The 18,314-nt window shown below is 42.3% G+C and overlaps 1 protein-coding gene across 2 annotated transcripts in view; it reads right to left on the bottom strand.

The window, feature by feature from the left end:
* The window catches only part of RIC-3 (RIC3 acetylcholine receptor chaperone), a 488,355-nt gene that overhangs the window by 201,614 nt on the left and 268,427 nt on the right, over positions 1-18,314 (bottom strand). For both annotated transcript variants that reach the window (XM_080266705.1, XM_080266706.1), the window contains one exon: positions 4,888-5,045. In XM_080266705.1, coding sequence (XP_080122831.1) covers positions 4,888-5,045 — 158 coding nt within the window. The remainder of the gene's footprint in view (positions 1-4,887; positions 5,046-18,314) is intronic.

The following is an 18,314-nucleotide window of genomic DNA, read 5'->3' as shown; positions in this document are numbered from 1 at the left end:
TGGTATAATATATATAATAATGCTATCCTTTATGCTGATAAACATGTCTTTTATTTACCTTATTGTGGTGAACATAGCTAACGTGCTACGGCAGCCCGGACTACATCAGGCTTTATTGGACTTTCTCTGATATATAAGAATTTTGTCCAGTAGCTCAGTGATTCTGGTAAAAGTGAATTCCTGTCTATTGATGACTGTTACATTGAGGTTTTGCTATATATATACATATATATATATATATATAAATATATATATATATATATATATATATATATATATATATATACTGTATATATAGATAGATAGATATAGATAGATATAAATATATATATATATACTGTATATATAAATAGATAGATAGATATACATACATATATATATACTGTATAGATAGATAGATAGATAGATAGATAGACAGATAGATATACATACACACACATATATATATATATATATATATATATACCTACAGTATCTACTGCCAGATGCCTCAATCCCATAAGGAGTGGCCTCAAACAAACTGCCTCCATGTTGCCCTGTCCAATGCCACTTCATTGCCTTGCTCCTAGCTCACACCCCCCTCTCTCATATACCTCTCTCATCTCTGGCCTCCTCTTCCCTCTCCCCCCTTCCATCTCACTCACATACACTCTCCTCGGTAGTTGCTTGCTCTCCATCCCCTCCACATGGCCAAACCACCTCAATGTATTTCTCCTATTTCTTTCTATCACATCCACATCCACACCTCAGTGCTCCTTCACTTCCTCATTTGCCAGTCTGTCTCTCCATGAAACTCCACATGCTACTCTCAAATAACTCATTTCCACTGCTCTCACTCTTGACTTGTGTCCTTCCAACATGGTCCAAGCTTCACTTCCATACATTACAGTTGGTATCACAAAACAATCATGCAGTGACTTATTACATCCATGCTCACTTCCCTGTTCCTCATCGCTGCTTTCAACGAACCAGCAACCTTTCCTCCTTGTTGTACCCTTTCAAGCACTTCACCCTCTAAACTTCCATCTTTACTCATCACATTACCCAAATACAGTACTTAAATGCACTCACATTTTCCATTTCCTCCTCATCTAGCCTCACTGTACATTCAATGACTTCATTTCACTTCAAGACCATAACTTTACTCTTCTCTACATTCACCTTTAGATTCCATTTCTTACACACACTTCCAATCTCATTCACCAAGCCTGGCTGTTCCCCTTCGTCTTCACTTAACAACACAGTATCATCTGCAAACAACAGTACAGGGAGTTTCCAAAAACTGCCCTCTCTCATTAGGGCCAATCCAACATCCACTGGCCCACTTTGTATCTCTTTTATAACCCAATCTATATACAGATTGAACAACCATGGGGACATGACAGATCCCTATTTTAATCAAAAATTCATACACAAAAAAGCAGTCAGTTTACTATCCACACACACTGCAGGCTTAGCACCCTTATACATACTCTTCACGGCATTCAGCAACTTCCCGTTTCCTCCACATATTCTTAATATTTTCCACATTCCTTGTCTATCTGCTCTATCACATTCATTTTTTTCATTCATTGCCAGATGCCATGTATCCCAAATGGGGTGGCCAAGGGCTTAGAGTTAATTGTTTTACAGGGAGGGGCACTAATCCTCCACCAACCCCACTTGCTTTCTCCAAATCCATTGAGGCCACATGCAATTTCGTTCCCTTCTCCAGAAACTTTTCCATTAAAGACCTAAGAATGAAATTCTGATCTACACAACCTCTTCCCTTCCTAAACCCTCCTTGTTCTTCTCTATCTAATTCTTCTGTTATTTCCCTAACTCGGTCAATATGTATCCTATCATATACTTTACCTATTACAAGAAGAAGACAAATGCCCCAATGATTACCACACACTTCTATTTCCCCTTTTCCTTTGTACAGGGGAATAAATATACCTGACTTCCAATCCTCTGGGACTCTACATGCTTCCCAGGCCAATCTGCACATCTTTCATATCCATTCTACAACTATCTCTCCCCCATGCTTCTGCATTTCACCACAAACTCCCTCAGTTCCTGGGGTTCTCCCCATTTTGACTTTCTTCATTGCTTTCACTTCTTCCATCCTACTGATTCCTTCCTCTTTTCTCACATCTCTCTTTCTCCCAGCCATTTCCCAACTACTTATACTTCCATTACTTTCATTCTCTATGATCAACACTTCCTTAAAGTGTTCTCTCCACCTGCTCACTTTTTCTCTCTTCTTCACTAGTAATCTACCATTTTTATCTTTCACTCCCTGACTTACATCTTTATCACCCTGTCTAGCTCTCTTTACCTCATTCCAGAACATTTGCTTACATTCCCCCCACTTTACACTCAAATTCCTTCCAATTTCCTCATCCACTCTCTTCTTACTCTTTCTTACTAATCTTTTCACCTCTCTCTTCCTCTCTACATATAACTCTCTCTTCTGTCTCTCAACTTCCTCCACACCCCTGTTTCTCATCCACTCATTATATATATATATATATATATATATATATATATCTATCTATCTATCTATCTATTGCCAGACGCCTCAATCCCGTTTGGGGTGGCCACAAAGAAATCGCCTCCATGTCACCCTGTCCCCCACCATTTCACTGCCCTGCTCCCAACTCACACCCCCCTTTCTCATATATATATATATAATGTATATGTACAGTAACCTCACGTCCAGTATGTGTTTGTCCAGTACTATTCTCGTCCAGTACAGTCAGCAAAAAAATTAAATAATTTATTACTGCAGTATGGATTTGTTGGGCTACTATGGATTAGCTGTGCATAGTGGGCCAAATCTGAGGAGTTCTTCTTTAATACTGATGTGCTGTATCCAGCACTACTACCCGTGCACACGCGGGAAGATGGCCGACATTGAGGAACGTTTCCCTAGTACTGCCGTGCCAGTCCAGTATAAAGTCGTCGTGACACGTGACACGTGCCAGTCAAATTGCAGTATTGCACTTCCCCATGATGACGACGACAATGATGTGTCAGTGTGTGACTATGAGTGAGTTATGAGGGAGGCTGAGGCAGAGAGGCCTCCTCAGGATCCTGAAGGTCCTCCTCCAGGGGGTCAGTAGGACCTCCTACAGCCTCAAAAACCCCTCCCCCTCCCACCCAAGCCAATCACCACTCACCTTAAAGGTTGGTAAAATCTTTGTTGTGTCAAAATGTAGTTAAGTTGAATTTTGGGGGGGCTTTCTCAAGGCTTGTCTGACATTATTCAAAGTTCTGCTGATTGTTCAGTACGGATTTAGTCCAGTATGATAGTAGTTTGACAAAAAATACCATAATGGATGCAAGGGTACAGTATGTGTATGTATATATATATATATATATATATATATATATGTGTGTGTGTGTGTGTATATATATAAATGAGTTACCTGAGTGGAGCATGTGGAGTGACATGGAGGGACAGGTTGACGAATGAAGAAGTGAAAGAATGTTGTGGGGTGGATGTGGATGTGATTGAGAAAATTAGGAGAAATACACTGAGGTGGTTTGGACATGTGGAGAGAATGGAGAATGAAAGACTGACTAAGAGGGTGTATGTAGGTGAAGTGGAGGGAGGGAGAGGGAGGAGGAGACCAAGGATGAGGTGGAGGGATGGAGTTGAGAGGTATATGCATGAGGGGGAAGTGAGTTGGGGGGAGGGCAGAGTGACATGGAGGCATTTTGTCTGTGGCACCCTTTGCAGGATTAGGGTGTCGGGCTGTAGTAGTAGTAGCAGTAGTAGTAGTAGTAGTAGTAATAGTAGTAGTAGTAGTGGTGTGTGTGTGTGTGTACATATATATATATATATATATATATATGTAAAAATCTGGAAAAACAATGCATTTATGATGCTCTACAATTAACTTTTTAGTATTATACTTGGATGACTATGTTGATCAAATCTTTGGTGGCTCCAAGAACTGCCGTAGTTACCTGCAAAAATATCAGCAGAAGTGTCTGTCAACAGTTATACTCAACTCTGTAAAAAAAAAAAAATCACTTAACTGAAAACTGTGGGACAAACACACTGAAAAATTTTTTTGTTGAAGAAATTTTTCTGCAAAATATATCCTGTTACTACTGCAAAACTCTAATGGTTCAGTAAGTAACTGTTATTGTTAATACCTGTTTCTGTCAGGCTTATTCTTTCTGCTGACATTCTCACAATGGTATGATAACAGCAGCAAAACATAGTGTATGGGTCAGAGTAAGTAGTTACAAAATTTTCTCAACCACTTGCATAGGACTTATGCCTTAAAAGCTACTGCTAGTTATACAGGGACAATGCAGTAAGCCATAAGTCCTACACAATCTTACACTGTAGCCTAGTCTTACCCTCTAATATGCATCTGGTGAGGCTTAGTCTGGCCATGCAAGATTCTGTACCACAAAGACAACTTACTGAAGCTCAATGTCTCCTTGTTGTACACCTTCAGTACAAACTACAAATTCATTCTGGGACTTATTAATATTAAGCTGACATATTCTCAAACATACACAGTAGTTTGATCTGATTTAGCAAAGACTCACTGAAAAGTGCCAGCAAATGCCTTTTGAAGTGTGCACATTGAGACACGAACTCAACCAAACAATCCTATACCAAACAACCTCTGATCCTATTGCTATCAACCCTATCCCTACCTTTACAACACAAAAGAATGACAAAAGAAACAACCAAGACAACTAGCATGTGAATATCAACCACAACAATATTCACATCAATCAGAGTTGCAACCATAACCAAAAAGGCAACCACCACTGCCACAGAATAAGGGATTTTGTATCCACTATCCTGCAACTTTATGAACAACAATCACCATCCAGGGTTAGAACCACACGCCTATCCTAGCACTGTGCCCTGACCTTGAGGATGCGTGCCTGTGCCTGGGCCTGAGAAAGCACCTCGGTGATCTTAGCGGCGGTGAGCTTGTCGGTGACTGAGCCCATCTGACACATGAGACGCTCCATGGCTCGCTCCGTCTCCTCCAGCCGCCGACGCAGGTGGTCCAGCTGCTCGTCCTCTGAGATCGGACATTTTGACTTTACTATCTCAATAATTTGTTCTACCATCTTTTTTTACTTTTTTACTTTTATGTACCATATATCTATGCTTGTAAGCATCCTAATCTGGGCACTGTCAGTATATTTATTTCACAAAACCACCTCAGTAACTCTCATATAAAAAGTACTGTTGGTGTCACATAATCAAGCTTGAATTTTTTGGTGACATGTAGAGGTGTATGTTATGTAGGAGGACTACTGAGCCTTGGGAGCAAGCTGTGAAGCCTATGCCCAGAGTCAAAAAAAAAAAAAAAAAAAAAAAAAAGCTCAATGTATGGATCTTCACCTTCGTTTATGATAATTAATTACTTGAACTGGCAATGACAACCCTACTACTTTTTCTTCCAACACTCATAAAAACTGTCTAAATTACTAACTTCCTAATTCTCTGATATTTCACATAACATTGTTTTATGCCTAAAAATTTCTAATGCTCTTTCTAATGGGATGACCATACAGAAAAGTTTGCTTTACCCTTTCGTCTTTCATCTATCCATCATCTAATACTTTATCACCCCACATCATCAGGAGCATAGCAGCCCAAGGCTAGGCTATTTGACCTAGAAATTTAGCCAAGACTGACTAGCTGCTCTCCAGTGAGGGGCATTATGTGAGCAATAAACTCAGGCCACATACAGGTAATGTGCCATAACTCACTAGACCACTAAAAGTCCATTTGTTTCCTCTTCTTTTCATAATATAAATGCTGCCCTAGTATCTTGCTCTCTTAATAGATTCTCATTTTCCTTTTTAATATATTCCTCGGTATATTATATTTTTAAAAAGTAAACTTATTCACACCATTTAAGGGCATTTCTTCTAAATACTTCAAATCAATGACAAGCATTTCTACTCAAATCAGCTGGCCATATTTGCAACTAACTCCTACAACTCTTGCCTTTCACTGTAAATCTCATCATTGTATTTTAATTAAAATATCAGAAAATACTGTACTCTTGATCTCATTTACATATCTGGCATATTTATTAAAGTTCATCTACAGTTTCTACCATTTGACAGTTTCCTCTTACATACTGCACAAGCATATTTTACAGACTGACTTCTCTTCCATATTAAGCCTCTCACTGCTTAAAATGCCATATGCTAAGTCACTCTCTCCAAGTGACTTCTTACTCTTGCATGCTATTTTACTATACCAATGTGCAACAGTGCATAAATAATGAAACTTTAAACTCCAAAAATACTTCTAACTTCCTCTGCATTTTGCAGTCTAGCTCTACCTCACCATACTTTTTTGAATAATGTACTATACTGTATGACCATTAACTGCTCTGCACTGTACAATTACAGTAAAGGTATTTACCTGAAGTTTGTTTCACCAGCTAACTTTGTGAGGATAATATGACAAAAAAGCAATAACTGTGACTGCCTTTACATTAGTTTACTGTACAGTATATGTATTTTAGCCTAATTTTACTGAAGCTGTAGAGTCCTTAAATTATACTGCATCTGATGTATTGAAAACCATACTTCTGCTAAAGATCATAGTAATTCCTTCTCCAGATCCTGCAATATCCTTTTTCACATTATTTCAAAATATAAAAGAAGCATAAAACCAACCACAAAACATACCAGTAACACAAAAATAATGAATAATATCAACTGCATTTCTGTATAATGAACCAACAATATTCATTCCTGGTATGGCATTACATGTTAATAAGTTTCCACTACAGTATCTACTCCCTCCTTGGCAAATTATCATATCAGCACCACTGTAAACTGTACAACTGAAGCTGTGTCTGGAAAGCATCACATGTGGGGCTTCTGCTCTCCTTTTCCTATATCTGCAATTTATCCACCTAATTGAAATAATAGAAAATTACGTCAGGATGACAATATTCACGAGTGCAATCATTAGCTAACATCTTTTCAGTTTCTTATTTCTGCATTACACCCATTCCATTGGACTTGTGGTTCATTTGATTAAGATGATGGCACTAGTCATAACTGCAATATCCAATCACTGGTAAGTATTCCATCTCTTATATCTGCATCTATCCACCTCACCGAAATCACAGTAAAACTGCTAAAGATGATAGTAATATCTCGTCTGCGATTGTATAAACTTTCATGTGACTGCACAGGCATTAACAATTAGTGAAATACTACACCAGCAAAAGTGTTTTATTATTCCTAAGTGATGGCAATGTAAGATGGGTGATGAAATGGATGGGTGTGTATGATCATTTCATGGAAAGTATGTAAGAACATAACATAATAAAACACAAATGCAAGACATATGAGTTTTAAGAAGTTACATGAAATGAGACAAAGTGAACTGCATCTATTTAAAGACAAACCTCTAAAGTGAAAATATTAACACAAAGATAGGGTACGACAACAATACCCCGTACTAATATTGACTGATAGAGTTTGGTTGTAGGCAAAAAGTGCACACACATTACAAACTACTATATATATATATATATATATATATATATATAAAGGAAGAGGTCAAGTATGTTGGAACTCTCTCTAACTCGGTCAAGGATAGAAGTAGGGTGCTGTACAAGCTGCTCTACATCATTAAGGATAGAAAAGATGTACAGTAGGCTTGTTCACCAGGTGGATCAGCGAAAGGAAAGGAAAGCCAAAGGTGGTGGTGAACACTGAAATCTCCTAGAATGGAGATTTCACAGAAAGGTGAAACGGATAGGAAGTGTTCTATTTTTGAAGTAACTTGGTCAAAGAACTTTTCGGTCAGTAGAATTAGGGGACAAGCAAACAGCACAGATATATTTAGTCAGAGAATAACAGGAAAGCCGAAGCCAGGGAGTAGAGAACTCGGAAGAATCAAGTTCACAAACACGAAAACAAGATAAGTGGTTCCATACATATACACAACAGCCATCTTTGGCTTTGAAATGCATATGGAGAGTAGGAGGATACAGAAAAGTTTACCATCAGCTGCCTCAGACAGATGAGTCTCAGTTAAGAAGAGAAAGTGAGGTTTAAAGGAGGAAAGGTGGTGCTCAAAAGAAAGTTAGAGGAAGGCCGCGAATGTTGCAGAAACGAAGAAGTGAGCTTGTTCGCCTTATCGTGGTGAACATAGCTGAAGTGGTCAGGCAGTCTGGACTGCTTTTGGCTTTATCGGACTTTTTCCAATATAAAGGAATTATGTCCGGTACCTCCTCAATTGCAATAAAAGCGAATTCCGGTCTACTGAAGTCTGTTATATCAAGGTTTTACTATATATATATATATATATACAGTGGGCTCGCACAGTGCGCATCACCGCAGTGAGCGATTCGCCTTGTGCACAAGTGACCAAAAATCATAACCAAAAACTCTTTAATGCGCGAGTTTACCGTACAGAACGAGAGGCAGAAGCAAGGAGTGGCTCAAAAATGCCATTTTCTACTAGTGCGGGACCACCCCTCACAGAGCGCGTCACGTGTCATCATGTTGATGCGCAGAAATTCCAGGGCATTCTACTGCACAGCTTGGGGTAAAAGGGAGTGGGTGCGCCATAACAGTCCCGGCTCGTGCACTGTGCAGATCCGCTCTCTACAGCTAACCTGTCGTGTACAACGTGTGGTGCTTTTTGTGCTGCCTGTACTTCGCCGCACCATGGCTCCAACCCCATGAGTTAAGAAAGTTCTGACGCATGCCACCAAGTTAAAGACAATTAAGATGAAGGAGGAGGGTCAAGGAAACACGGCTATCGGGAGAACCCTGGGACTGGCTGAATCTACAGTGAGAACTGTGTGGAAGAACCATGAAGCCATAAAGGCTGTAGTGAAGACATACGGTGCCTCTGACCTAGACGGCCGTTCGCGGGTGGGAAATCGTGCCATGATACTAATGGAGCACTATCTTGCCACCTTCATAATGTGGAAAGAAAAGGAAGGTGTTCCACTCAATGGAAGATTTATTCGGAACCAAGCCCAGCTCTTTTATAAGGCTGCATCTCGAAGATTAAAAGTGGAAAAACCGTTCAGGGCATCGGTTGGATGGCTGGACCATTTTCTCAAGTGCAAGGAACTCCGTTAAATTGTCTGGTGAACGTGCCTCTGCCGATGAGCTGGCCGCGAGAGACTATCCTTGTATCGGTACATGGCTAGCACTAAATATCGTGACGCCGCTAGCACCAATAAAATGTATCGTCGCACTGCTGGCCACCAATTTAATGTATTGGTACACGGCTAGCACTAAATATCGTGCCACCGCTAGCACCAATAAAATTGCAGCCGTTATGGAGTAGCAGTTGACTACATATTAAGTGTTCTGCTGTTTAGTATAACTAGACCACCGTGTTGGATCGACGACACTGTCTGTAGTACATGTCAGCTACTCGCCGTCACTGCACGACACTTCCCACCAAAGGTCCTCTGCCACGAGAAGGTGGAAGCTGGTCTGTTATTAAGTGGTAGCGTAAGGTGACAGAAATGAGCAGATTAAATCTCTCTTTATTGGGTACAGAATAATATAACTGCGACCCGAGAGATATGTAAGAGCGATACAACCTCCCTTTAAAACTGTAAAACGGCCTCTGACACTGTACACTCATCGAGCCGACTAGGGCGCAGTGCTGAGGTCAGCTAAAAAGTGAGGTGCCGAGCATTACATATACTCTGGGCTTATGCAAAAAATAGAGATAAATGACAACTCTACTAGCACATTATACACCTCCATAAAATGGTATTAAGTACATTCACATATACCAACATAATAAATGGTTCCCCAGGACTTTACACTTACGCACTATTCAGATATCTTTTCACTTCTCCTAACCTTCTTTTTATAATTGATACAGGGTGGCCCTTGTGGTCTGCCATCCACCTTCTTCTTATACCACAGCTAACAGCAAAATGATATTTGGTTGTTCATCATTCACACTTCATTACACACTGTTAATTATGACTAAACAGCTTTAAAAATTATTATGTAAAATGTGTGATACTACAACTTCATATGGAAAAAGATGTTGACACCAGAACATCGCTCTGCCACACCACTGACGTCCTCGTCGACATTGTTGTCCTAACTACCGTGTAGCCTAACCAGAGTGTAGGGTAGCTAACTATTCAGGAACATCCACTTGCAATCCTCGAGTACGGACACGTGGTATCAGTGGGTTCCTTAATTGGCGTCTTAAATAGTAGCCTAAACCACAAACACAGGACAAGACCACAATAAGTAGAAGACCAACGCCAGGACCAAAATAGGAATGAGAAAGGTATGAAGGAAGATAGGACAGTACATAAGGCTCTAAATCAGTCCTGTTCAGGTGGGAGAGGAAGGTAAGCTCCTTTAATACATGAGACAGCCTGTTCACATTCAAGGAAGTAACATTGAATGAAGGTAAAAAGGGTCGTAACTGGGATGAGAAGTTCACTGTCAAAGCTAGATGATGCTTGCTAGGCAGAACTGCTATCTCTTTACTGTGTAACTCACAAAAATCAGGTGCAATATAGTACCCCTTTACTGTAAGGAATCGATTCTGTGAGGCACAAATCACAGTTACATCCTCTGTCTCAGGAAAGTAAAAGTACTGTTTCGCATGAATATGAGCATGGAAAACTGACTTCAACTGAATGGGTTGGAAGGTGCAACGTTGCAGAGCAGAGGAAGTATTTGTGTCCGACAAGGCCCTCTTACACTCCTCTACCTTTAATGGTACGAAGACAAAATGGAAAGCAGGACATACATGGAGATCAAGAAATGAGGCCTTACACTTCTCAAATTCATCCACAGTCGTTTCTGCTACATATTTCTTGTCATCTGAGACAACTAGCACCTCTGGACCCTCTTCAATAACAACAAGTGTATTATTAGCAGTAGCAAAAGGGAAGGAAATGAACCGCCATGCCTGGTATGTTACAGCATTCCTCATAGGTACCAATATAAGGATGCCTTCATGGGTCAACTGGGCCTCTAACAATGGGTAATAATATTCCAGTTGACTCAGATCAAAGAGTGGCATAAGTCCATGCTTCCACATAGCTATATCAAGTGCATTTGTTAGTATATCAAGTGCATTTGGTAATATATTAGTAGGCAGCAATAAAGAATTAACCCTGTTCAAACTTGCATCGATTAAGCCGTCCACCATATTGGCTGCATGCTTCTCCAAAGCAGTGGTTGACTCGTCGAGAGCATGTAAGTACTCAGCAAATAACACCAAGTTAGCTAGGGTTAGTAGATCAATTTAGATGTTGTTCACAAGCTCTACTAGATGGTTGGTAGTCCTAATTATCTCGTTAGCTTTGTTAGTGAACTCATCTAACTGTTTATACACATGCATGATTAATCTATTATTGGCTTTAGCGGCCAGTGTCAAGTCATGCATCTGTCTACCCAATTGCACTACATCCTTATCTAATGCCGTACCAAAGAGTTAGAAAATCCACAAGTCCTCTCTTAGTACGTGCATGGACATGCTTGGAAAGATCAGAGTGTACGTTAGGTAAAGCTACATGCAAGTTAGTGAGCCTGTCGGTGAGCCTGTCTATATGCCTAGTCTGAAGCTCAATAAAGCTTCAGTGTCAGAGTTTGTCAATCGTGGGTTTCGATTAAACATCTTTCCCACTTCCAGTAGTTGCTGTCTGAGATTCGGCAAGCCCTTGGAGACCTCCTTGACAATATCTGGCGTTTGGAGATAGCCTTCCATTGGATAGTAGACGCATACTGCATCTTCCACTACCACGACTTCTCCAAGTGGGCTCTTCAGTGCTCCTGGCATTAACGCAGTCGTGTCCATGTCCGATGTCGTTCCATAGGTCCACCCCAAGCAACGCACGAGGAGTTTGAGCCACAGCCACATTTTTTTTCTGCAAGAGTAGATACTCCCTTAATCACTCTTGTTGTGGGATCGTAGCTTGCTGCGATACTCTTGGTTAGGGACAGGTACGGATGACGACATAGACTGCGATGAAGACAGAGGGCACAACACATCAGACGATAGGCCTAGCTCTTGACTTACTAGTTTGATCCTATCAGCATGTACTGCCTCCTGAGTTCCATTAGCTTCATCCTTTATTCTATAAGTATTTCCACGTACTCGTTCCACAACGGTATATGGTCCGCGGAACTTAGGTCTGAGCTTGGAAATTCTCTCAGGGTTGTGGATTATGACCTTCTGGCCTGCCTGTAACGTCTTTTCTTGACTACCTTTGTGTTGTTTCGCCATCATCTCCGCTCTTGAGGCTTTTAATCTTTTCCGTACTTCACTGTGTATACGTTGGAATTTCAACAACTATACCTTTGCGTAGTCTTCTTCGTTGTATACTGGGGTAGGAGGTCCAGCCAACAAATCGTAGGGTAACACTTTCTCTTCTCCATAAAGGATATAATGAGGAGACTTCCCAGTTGATGAATTTTCTGAGGAGTTGACGGTCGCCGCTACATGTGGTAACCAGTCTTCCCAGTTATCCTCTTGATTTGAGGTTATTACTGGTCTCAAGACTTCCAGTATCTTCCTGTTTGTTCTCTCCACCAGACCATTGCTCTTAGGACTGTAAGGCATTACAAAAACTTGCTTTACTCCATACGACAGATTTCTTGTAACACCTGGTTACGAAATTCACTGCCATTTCGCTGAGCAATACCTTAGGTGTAGAGTATGGACAAATCACTGAAGTCACAAAGCGTGCGCCACCTCCTCTGAAGTTTTCGTCTGTAAAGGTGCTAAAACAGTGAATCGTGAGAAATGGTCCACTGCCACCAGTACATAACTTGAACCTTGACGACTTCTCGGCAACGCTAAGAGATCAATGGAGACTGTATCCCAGGGTTTTTCCGGTAGAGGATACTCTAAGATGGGAGTCAGAAGTCCCGTCGTTCCTCGTATTTCCGCGCATTTGACACATTGACTGACGTGGGCTTCTATGTCCTTCCTCATGGTCGGCCCATAGTATTTCTTTCTCGCCTCTCGTATGCATCTATCGCGACCGGGATGACCCGCTTGAGGTACGTCATGAAGTAACTGTAGCACGGCTTGCTGTAAGGTAGCAGGAACAACCAACTGATATGCAGTGTCCTTCCCTGGGGGTTGCTTATACAAAAGACCCTTTTGAAGATGGAAGTGAGTCATTGGTACTGGGAGTTCAGGTAGACAAGTCTCGTCGCCAGACTCCAAGGCATAGATGACTTGAGACCAAATCACGTTGTTCCGCTTTTACCGAGTCTGAGGAATACTCAGCAAGAGCAACATCCTCGGCTATGGTAGCAGCAATGTTCCTACTCAACGCGTCGGCTACGACATTTTGACGGCCTGGTAAATATCTGACCTCTGGATCAAACTCCATTACCTTGCCAAACCAACGCACAACCTTACCGTGCAAGTTTTTTTCTTTTAAACAATTCGCGTATGGGTGCATGGTCAGTTAAAACAATTATCCGGTAGCCAAAGATAATATCCCGGAAATGTCCTAACGCCCACACGACTGCTAATGTCTCCAAATGTGTCGTCGAATAGTTCTTCTCTGGGGGTCTTAATGCCCTACTAGCATACGCTATGGTATGTGTCTTACCTTGCTCATCCTTCTGCTGTAACACCGCTCCCAGACCCAGACCTGAGGCGTCTGTGCACAGATAGAAAGGTTGAGTATAATCAGGAAACGCTAATACGGGTGCTTCTGACATGGCTTGTTTGAGCTCGTTGAAGCTTTTCTCTTCCGAGGGTCCCCATTTCCATGCAGCGTCCTTCTTAAGTAGCGTCGTTAAAGGTGATGCTATGATGGCATACCTGTGGACAAAACTCCTATAAAAGCCAGTGAGGCCTAGGAACGATCTTATCTGATCCTTGTTCTGTGGTGTAGGAAAATAGGTCATCTAGATACGCTAAGACGTCTTGCCCTAACATCTTGCCAAACAATTGGTTTATCATCCACTGAAATGTTAAAGGAGCATTACTCAGTCCAAAAGGCATCCGGAGAAATTCAAAGTGCCCACGGTGAGTGCTAAAAAGCAGTATCGGACGCGACTCTTCGGTCAGCTCCACCTGCCAATACCCTGACGCTAGATCCAGACAAGTAAACACAGTATTCCGGTACTGTTACCTTGTTCACTTGCCGAAAATCCACAACAGGTCTCACACCACCGTCCTTCTTAGGCACTGGAAAGAGTGGTGCATTCCAAGGCAAGGAGGAAGGCTGGATAACTTCATCACGAAGTATCCTTTCAACTTCCTCATCCCACTGCTTTCCTTTGGCTGTGCGGTAGACGGTATGCGGGCACATAAATTGGATTTGTACCAGGGCACAAACCAATATGATGCTTCACCCTATCCGTCCTACCCAGCGCTTCTCCTGGAAGTGCTACTACGTCGGAAAATTCTCTAAGGAGGGCTAGGAGTCGTGTTTTATGGTCTACATTATCCGTGACCTTCACATATTGCTCCAGCAGTTTTCCTTAGTCAGACGTACGGGTTCCGACTGAGTCATTGCTTGAGATGTAACTACAGGAGAGATCACCGGCACGTCGTTGACTTCCTTTATGGGGCACCATAGCACATCAAGTCGCCTATATAACAACCATCTTTGAGCTTAACTGCGCCACCACTCATATTTGCGATGAAGAGGGGCGTCTTCTGGTCTTGGCCAACGCTAGTCAGAGTCGATTCCAGTGACAATGCCTTATGTTTTACAGTCTCAGTTCAGCATGCTACATCAGTTCCCACCGACACGTCAGGTACTCGGACAGGAATTTTACAGACAGTTCGACTGAGTAAGTGGTGATTACCACTCACTATAGCCCTGACTTTCTTCCAGTCCATACCCTCCGCTTCATGTGCATCCGGGGACTCCCTTGACGCTTCACTTGTCGGGGTCACAACTGGTTGGACGGCTCCTGATTGGATGCCAGTTCCAGTTCGTGTCGCTGAGGGATTAAGGCCTACAAACTCTTTCCTATCTATCTATCTATCTATAGCCCGACGCCCTAATCCCGCAAAGGGTGGCCGCAGACAAAACACCTCCAAGTCACTCTGTCACCCACCATTTGACTCCCCTCCCCCCAACTCACCCCCCCCTCCCTCATATACCTCTCAACTCCATCCCTCCACCTCATCCTCGGTCTACCCCTCCCCCTCCCTCCCTCCACCTCCCCTACATACACCCTCTTAGTCAGTCTTTCATTCTCCATCCTCTCCACATGTCCAAACCACCTCAGTGTATTTCTCCTAATCTTTTCAACCACATCCACATCTACCCCACAACGTTCCTTCACTTCTTCATTCGTCAACCTATCCCTCCACGTCACTCCACATGCTCCTCTCAAGTAACTCATTTCCACTGCTCTCACTCTTGACTTGTTCCCTTCTTGCAAGGTCCACGCCTCGCTTCCATACGTCAGGGTAGGGATCACAATACTCTTTCCCATTAAAGGAAATGGAATGTCTTTGAGGGTGTATTACTATATCATACTCCTCCATGGTTTCAAAGCCTAACAGCCCATCAGCTGGCAGAGGAAAATCCTCAACCACATAAAACGTAGCACGTAACACAGGAGATCGTTTTTCTGCCCTCAGTGTCAACGGCACCTGGCTTACAATCTTCATCCTACTCCCTGTCACACCTGTCAACATTACATCAGGTGGTGATAATGTCCAGTTTGTTAGAGGCATTTCACTTTTAAGTCTTTCCAACGCTTTACTAGAAATAATGTTTGTACATGCCCCTGTATCTACGATCAGGGACACTTGGCCTTTCCCTATGATCCAAGGAATAGATAATAAGTCCACCTTAGTAATAGCTGCCACACATGCATCGGTGGATTGTACTATTTTAATTACTTTTGCGCGCGGCCCTGAGCTTCCCCCGAACTAGCTGGGTTCCCTAGTTTCTTCCTCTTTTCAATGACAAAGGGGCAACAGTCCGTTTCATGAGGACAATGCCCATGTATGACATACCATCTTTTCACCTCTGGCTTAACAGCCTTGGTCCTTTGCTGTGGAGAACTAGTAACTGTATCTCTCCAGACCGAAGTTTGCAAGGCTTTGCTAGCTTCTGCATAGCATATGCCTGCCTTCGCCAAAGCCTGACTTTCAGTACAGTTAGGATGCTGCTGTACTATATCAGTAGCCAGATTAGGTACAGGTATCTGCCACAAAGGAGGAGGGTTAGTCTGACCTTGTACGCCCATATTGTTAGTCATGCCCCAGGTATTTGGATAAGGGCCCTGGGTTTGCATGCCAATATTAGTATTCATGCCCCATTGATTAGGATTCTGGGTTTGCATGTCAATATTAGTATTCATACCCCATTGATTAGGATTCTGGGTTTGCATGCCAATATTAGTATTCATGCCCCATTGATTAGGATTCTGGGTTCGCATGCCAATACCATCTGTGTTTATACCCCATGCATTTGAATAAGGAACAGAAAATAAATTCTGTCCAAAACCTTGTGGTGTACTGAAAACATCTGAAGTATACACAGGTATGTAAGTGGTTGTAGTACTATCACTAATGACTGGATTTTGCATATCCTGAGTGACCAAAGGTACTGTTGTTGTCTCAACTTCCACAGTCTCCTCACTAGGATTACCCTCTAGCAAGACTAGTGGCCATTTTGGATCCAACTGATTGCTCTGGGACAGTTGAATAAGTATGACCAGAACGCAAATGCAAAACGTTCAAATCCTCATCCTGTCCTTCAGAAATATCCTCATCACCTTGATCCTCAATATGTCCTTCACTCATTTAATATGTCTGAGCACTTTTATTTGATGTATCAACCCACTCATAAAATGCTGAGTCTAGTGGGGTTAATCTCTATTTCCCTAATTCTACGTCCCCACTTCACTGTATCCATCTAACCTTGTCAGTAATATTCCCCTCCCATATACAGGAAGATAAACTGACATAAAAAGGATAGTTATGGTAAGTGACAGAACGGGACACATAAAATACAGAAAGTATATTTATTTCAAGGGAACTCTGAGAAACCTTTATTTCCACTCATCAACTAACTAACGTGTGTTGATTCAAGTGTGTGTGTGTGTGTAGATTACTATGCATGGACGCTACCTAGATATGAAAGTCCAGGATGATGTTCCACATTCCACGTTCCACACTCCACCAGACTCCTCCAACCATACGCAGCACCCCACTCGCTGTGGGAGTTAGCAAGTGACTGGTTCGCCCTGTACCACGCCAGGCCCGCCGCTTTCGGTCTCCCTCGGCTCGGCTCGGCCGTGCCCGTCTCTGGAGTTGCTAGAAGTCGCTAGCTGACCCACTCCTCACCGCACTGGCTTGAACTCCCCTTATCTCGCCTCTCACACGAGCGCGAGATTCTTGCCAGTTTGCGTTTGAAGATGGAGATATCTCGCACACCACAGGGCAAGATAACTGCCAGTTTGTGCTTAAGATAGGAATCTTGCACTGGCAGAATAATGGGAGGAATATGCACCACTCCAGTTTATCTGCTCCACTTAACTCACTTGTAATTAGTCCCCTTACAACAGTAGAGTAAGATTTTCTGTTTCACCTTCAGGAACGAGCGATTGCAAGAGTTACTGGTTCACAGCATAAAGCCCTTTAGCACGTATCGTATCCCACCGCTGCCACCAATTTAATGTATCGGTACACGGCTAGCACTAAATATCGTGCCGCCGCTAGCACCAATAAAATGTATCGTCGCACTGCTGGCCACCAATTTAATGTATTGGTACACGGCTAGCACTAAATATCGTGCCACCGCTAGCACCAATAAAATTGCAGCCGTTATGGAGTAGCAGTTGACTACGTATTAAGTGTTCCGCTGTTTAGTATAACTAGACCACCGTGTTGGATCGACGACACTGTCTGTAGTACACGTCAGCTACTCGCCGTCACTGCCCGACACTTCCCACCAAAGGTCCTCTGCCACGAGAAGGTGGAAGCTGGTCTGTTATTAAGTGGTAGCGTAAGGTGACAGAAATGAGCAGATTAAATCTCTCTTTATTGGGTACAGAATAATATAACTGCGACCCGAGAGATATGTAAGAGCGATACAACCTCCCTTTAAAACTGTAAAACGGCCTCTGACACTGTACACTCATCGAGCCGACTAGGGCGCGGTGCTGAGGTCAGCTAAAAAGTGAGGTGCTGAGCATTACATATACTCTGGGCTTATGCAAAAAGTAGAGATAAATGACAACTCTACTAGCACATTATACACCTCCATAAAATGGTATTAAGTACATTCACATATACCAACATAATAAATGGTTCCCCAGGACTTTACACTTACGCACTATTCAGATATCTTTTCACTTCTCCT

This window comes from Coenobita brevimanus, chromosome 21 (genome assembly GCF_032717465.1).
Source record: "Coenobita brevimanus isolate Jiangsu-jjx chromosome 21, ASM3271746v2, whole genome shotgun sequence".
Lineage (NCBI taxonomy): Eukaryota > Metazoa > Arthropoda > Malacostraca > Decapoda > Coenobitidae > Coenobita > Coenobita brevimanus.
The sequence above is the reverse complement of the archived record's forward strand: the minus strand, read 5'-3'. Positions and strand labels throughout refer to the sequence as shown.